The sequence below is a fragment of the Hippichthys cyanospilos genome, chromosome 3, assembly GCF_059441005.1.
Source record: "Hippichthys cyanospilos isolate Australia breed blue-spotted pipefish chromosome 3, RoL_Hcya_1.0, whole genome shotgun sequence".
In the NCBI taxonomy this organism is placed as follows: domain Eukaryota; kingdom Metazoa; phylum Chordata; class Actinopteri; order Syngnathiformes; family Syngnathidae; genus Hippichthys; species Hippichthys cyanospilos.
In genome coordinates, this window is record NC_142371.1 from 9729001 (window position 1) to 9735000 (window position 6000).

A 6000-nucleotide genomic window follows, 5' to 3' on the forward strand; every position below is an offset into this window, starting at 1 on the left:
CTGTGTAAAAAGACTGGTGCCGTCTTCACCATGCCTTGAAGAATGAACTGATGAAGCTGCTCAGATGAGAAGCAAAACGTTTTCCAGGAAAACCAGAACGGTCTATTTGCGATCAGTTCATGCTCTGAGAAAGAAGTGAAATGGATGAATTACAATTGACACAATTCTATCAAAGGACTTTAGGAAATTAAAAAAACAGTTTGATTTCTTAAGTCTAATAAACAGAAGCAAAATTTTTGACTGATGTTTTGAAGGCATATTATGCCCGTTCTCCAAGTACAGTCGGCCCCCGGTTTACGAACACCCTGTTTTACGAACAATTCGATTTACGAGCGTGAACCACGGAGATTTTTGTCCCCCACTTACGAGCAAACCTTTCGTCTTACGAACAATCCGACATGCCGGCCATTGTGTATGCAAATATATTTTTGCTTAGCTGCGTCAACAAAATCAGCAGTTGACGTTTGTGACGTGAACGCTATTGCTCTTACTACGTCACAGTCACTGTCACAGTCACGGTGTCAGTCACGGAGATGCCATATGCTATTGGTCGATTAAGGTCACCCGGTCTCACTCACGGAGATGCTATTGGCCGGCGTCACGTCAATCACAGAAATGCCGATATGCTATTGGCTGAACGCCTTTAGCTAGCTTGATGGCACAGCTGGTCGGGATGGAAGGAAGGAGAGAAAATGAGTGAAAAACGGAAGGAAGGAATGTTGTGAAGACTTTGCAATCTTTATCTGTTAGACATAGCTTCTAAAATTGCTAGTAGCGGTAAAGGAAGAAGTAAGAGGATGATATGTTTTAGCATCTCCGTGACTGACACTGTGACTGAAACAGTGACTGTGACATTGTCAGAGCAATAGCATATCAGCGTAACTTTGTTAACTATGCGGGTTGGTCTCTGCTCCTCTCCGGCTCCACCCAGCTCAAGTCACGTCGCTCCAAAGGTAAATGTCGTTTTTCCTTTGTACTGTATATGTTATTTAATTTAACAGTACAGTTGATTATGTTACTCATTTTTAATATGTGTATAAAGTCGTGATGTTTTTACCTAAGGTTTTTGCACGCGTTGCACGCATTCACGGATTAACATAGGTTTGGATTGCCCGTCATACGAGCAGTTCGAGTTACGAGCGTAGCCGCTGAACGGATTAAGTTCGTAACCCGGGGGCCCACTGTATAAAACAACAACAGAACATAGCCTTCCATTGAGTGCAGGGACAATCGAAAAGTCCTTTTTTTCCCCCCCAAATAATGAATGCATAATATTAAACACATACACCGTCATGTTCTTGAAAAAAAAAAAAAAAACCCACAAGGTCCCTTTCATAGTTTGTTCTGTCCTTGGAATTATTGGCACGTCTCATCTTTTTTCTGTCTTGAAAAACATTTAAATCATTATGAATGTTGACGTTTATGATCAGTGCTGGTGAATAGACTATTGTATTGCTGTAGACAGAGGTTAGTGTGTTGCTTCTGGGTTCCAATGTCATCACGTGCCTTTGGGTTAACACTATTCCTTGTCATTGTCTTGTCATCTTAGAGGGCGTTATCTTGTTTACAGACAGTTGGCAACATACGCATACAAGGATAAATCAACACAAGTCAACTGTCAGCAGACATTAGTTAATACACTCTTTTATACAGACCGCACTTTTGGGATATATGTGAACTTGATTTCATTGATAACCTGTGTTAAGTAATTCATTTTCTTTACAATATATGTTATATATTGTGGAATATGAATTAAGCAGCAAATTCCAACTGTTTTTATCCATCTCAGAGGGGACCATATTGCTACTTGCTGTCGAAAGAAAATGACATCATGGTGTCTCAGAGTTTAGGCTCCCTCATGTACTGGGTTTGGTCATGTCACGGTTGCACTTTTAATTTTTTTTTATTTTTGAAGTTCATACCCCACAAATGCAATAACAATCAGAACACCATATTTAAACGAATGGCGCGCATGGAATATATAACTTTAAAACGGGGCTGTCAAACCCAGTTTAATCGTGGGCCTAATTGTACTTCAAGTTTCGGAGGGCCATTATGACTGAGGTCCGATCAATTTTAAATATGATCGTCACACATTTACCTAGTTTGGGGATCAGAGGTCAGTAAACAGTGTTCAAAAGAGAGATTAGTGACAAAAAATGCTTGTTGAAAAACAAGGCATGATTAGCATTTCGTGGGCCACATAAAATGATGTGGTGAGCTTAACATTTTGTTTTATTAATCTCTTTTATCATTGATAAAAATTGTACAATTTATATAACTTGGTCTTTTGTTTTTCTTCTGTTTATTTGGTCAAAATCTATGTGAAGGTGCTGGTATTATGCTTTTTTGTTTAAAAAAAACTGTTTTAATGATTTCAGCAATATTAATAATTTTGGTCACTATGCATGTTCGTGATGGCATTTTCATACCGTTTCATCTATATAACATTTTCAACGTTCATGGTGACCTGTACTTCCATTACACATTAGACTATGCGATTGAGGTGTGGTCAACATACCGTCACCTTGTCTAAATCAGCTTCTGAGGAGGTGGGGGACAGAGGACTGATGGGACTGAGGGAAGGGGAGCTTCCAACACTGGAGACGTATTCAGGATCAGGAACATACAAAACCTGCAAACACAATACATGTCTGTGTTTACACAGACATTGCCTTTGCACAGACATACAGTACATGCACACCACAAGTACATGCCCAAGGGTAGATCAGGAAAGGACATCTGCCGATATAGACTGAGCCTGACTACATGTTTTACAAGATGAAAACAACTAAAATACCCAGAATGAATTAGGTCAAAAATCAGTTTGCTGGTGAGTCAGCTATCAGCAAAAGCGATGGTTGGAATGTCTGGGTAGATGATTCTTAGTCATTCGCGTCATGGCAATTCACAAATGGTGCAAAATCATACAGTGAAAAAAAGATGCAACCAAGCAATAATTCTGATTAAAATACTGTGACACAAATGCTTTAGATAAGCTAAAAGCTTACAGTACATCTCAACTTTAGTGAAATACTGCATACTGTAGTTATGTATTTTGTATTTTTAGTCATGTAAATCAGCTTGTAACAAATCAAACCGATAATTGCGAGCAAAATACCGAGATACCGAGTCCTGCATTCTGTAAAGCCTTCCACTCCTAGGTTTTAAGGAAGCCTCCAAAAACTAACTATGCACAAAATGATTCACACGTTTATATTTTCTAAAATGATGATTGATATGAGAGTCTCTCTGATGTTTTTAATAGCTAACCACAATAACTGGAGCAACCACAATGTGCTGGACTGCCAAAGGAGGCAATTCATTAGTGACCACTGATTAGAAGATATTTAACGTACCATAGGATATTATCAATGACTGAGTTGCTTCAAAATAATCGCCTTCCCAATCGAAAACTGAGTGATAAACAGAGGCAGGATGTAACATGACCTCTAAAGCCACAGCATCACTACTTTTCCAATTAGATGAAAGCAAAAACATGAGAGACGTGCATACATTGACAGGCTTATTCTGAAAATTAGTGGATGGCACTGGTAACAATGCTGATTTGGAACAGGTTAAAGATAATGGTAAAGGCATACACGGCGGTTCACACCTGGCCAGGCACAACTGCCCGGGAGAACAGCTTGTTCAGCTGAACCAGCTCGTTGGGTGTGGTGTCAAACTTGAGTGCAATGCTGTTCAATGTGTCCCGAGATTCCACCTGAACCAAGAGAGAGGATAGAAAATCACACACATGCATCGTCCAATAAAAATGAACAGGCTATACTAAGTGACAAAGATTAGAGATGGCTCGTGAGAGGCAGGGGGGACAAACAATCTTGACAACTGTGTAGATGTTAGGCTGGCTTATTTTATTTTGTAAGCTTCAGTTTGTATTTAGTTAAATAGACCCACTTTTCTATTGAATGCACAGTCCCGGGCAAAAATTATGAACTGACACAGGAGCACAAATGTTCTTGTGCTACTCATCGTTCTGCAGGACAAAAAAAATGTTCATCAGTGTTGCATTGAACATTCACTGGCAAAATACCATAAAGATATACCTGTTGTTGACAATTTCTTCATTAAAAATTCTCTCAATGTCACATTAATACAGGAGTGTTCAAAAGGATCTTAAGCGTTTTGGTAAAGCCTGAAGAGCTCATTCTTAACACAAGAGTTTTTATCACAAATTTGATTTTTGACTTTTACTGTTTACTCCTTACATTTGAAAAAGTAGTTCTGATCTACTGAAATTGTGGGGTCTTATCAATCAATCAATATATCAACCCTAACCCATCCATCAATCCATCCTTATTCTACAGCCGCTCATCCTTATTCTAGAGCCGCTTATCCTCACAAGGGTCGTAGGCTTGCTGGTGCCTATCCCAGCTGACTTCGGGCAGTTGGCGGGGGACACCCTGAACTGGTTGCCAGCCAATTGCAGGGCAAAGAGAGACGAACAACCATTCACGCACTCAATCACACCGGACAATTTAGTATGTCCAAATACACCTGCCGTGCATGTTTTTGGAGTGTGAGAGGAAGCCAGAGTGCCCAGAGCGAACCCACGCAGGCCCGGGTAGAATATGCAAACTCCAGACAGGAATGGCCGGAGCGAGGTGGATTTGAACTTGTGTCAGTAAACTGTGAGGCAGGTATGGTAACCACTTCTCCACCGAGCCGCACGTGTTAACAACAGTGGCAAAATAAATAAATCAATATAAAAAATTAAAAAAAGCAAGATATTCCCCATCAGTGGCCTTGATTGAAATAAATTTTAATTTTTTTTTTCAGGAACTAAAAGATTAAGGACAAATCCACCTGATCTTCACCTAATCTTTAAAACAGTTATCTAATCACATATTTTATTTCAAATTTGAGAAGTTCAGTAAAGCTAAAGCAATATATTGTTTTGACAGCATAAAAGTCAAACAAACACTAGCGAGCAATTGATTAAAAACACTTTGTGACGTCCTTTTTTCTTCTTACTAAGCACTAAGTGTAAAAGAAGGAAACTATTTTGCATGCAGAGCTTTCTTTCCCTTTGTGCCATGTTATGGAACTAGGTATTTTACATACACTTTTGACTATAAAAATCATTCTTGACTTGTGCTCCTTTTAAAGTTTTTTTTTCTTCTTCTTAGATTCAGTGGTTTAATCAGCATGTTTGCTTTTACATTTACAAGAGTATCATGACACCTATGTTTTACAAGAGTATAATTTTCACATACAAATCAGTACATTTACTGTATTTTAAGAAGTGCCCAAGTACAGTGGGCCCCCGGGTTACGAACTTAATCCGTTCAGCGGCTACGCTCGTATCTCGAATTGCTCGTATAGCGGGCAATCCAAACCCATGTTAATTCGTGAGTGCGTGCAACGCGCGCAGAAGCCTTAGGTAAAATCATCACGCTGTATACATAAATTAATATTAAGTGACATAATCTACTGTACGGTTGCATTAAATAACAAATACAAAGGATAAATGACTTTTACCTTTGGAAAGACGTGACTTGTGCTGAGATAAGCAGAGATGAGCAGAGATGAATGCTCTAAGTCAATACGGTAAATCAGATATGCTATTGGTCTTACAGTGTCAAAGTAACTTTTTCAGTCAGGGTTTTCTCTACTTCCTTCCATCCCAACCAGCTGTGCCATCAAGCTAGATAAAGGCGTTCGGCCAATAGCATATCGGCACTTCTGTGATTGACGTGTGACACCGGCCAATAGCATCTCCGTGAGTGAGACCGGGTGACCTTAATCGACCAATAGCATATTGGCGTCTCCTTGACTGACTGATAATTATTTGCACTTTTTTTTTAAACGGTTGGAATGTATTGACATCTTATTGATTAAAACACATTTAAATCTGTGACGATTTTTTGTCCTGCAATCGGCACACTTAATTTCATGTCAACTGTTTTTCCCGACGTGAATTGAGCACGGTGGAAACGGAGAGGTGGTTGTGTGTGTTGCATTTACTAGGCAGCACAC

General features: G+C 39.4%; 1 protein-coding gene across 9 annotated transcripts in view; it reads right to left on the minus strand.

Annotated features, from left to right (window-relative positions):
- oxr1a (oxidation resistance 1a) overlaps window positions 1-6000 on the minus strand; it is a 176655-nt gene that overhangs the window by 35244 nt on the left and 135411 nt on the right. For 3 of the 9 annotated variants that reach the window (XM_088411791.1, XM_088411788.1, XM_088411790.1), the window contains 2 exons: window positions 3617-3724; window positions 2522-2635 (listed from right to left, as the gene is read on the minus strand). The exons of 1 other annotated variant lie outside the window; for it this stretch is intronic. In XM_088411791.1, the coding sequence (XP_088267917.1) occupies window positions 2522-2635; window positions 3617-3724 (222 nt within the window). The remainder of the gene's footprint in view (window positions 1-2521; window positions 2636-3616; window positions 3725-6000) is intronic. 5 more of the 9 variants (XM_088411793.1, XM_088411796.1, XM_088411789.1 and 2 more) reach the window with 4 other exon arrangements.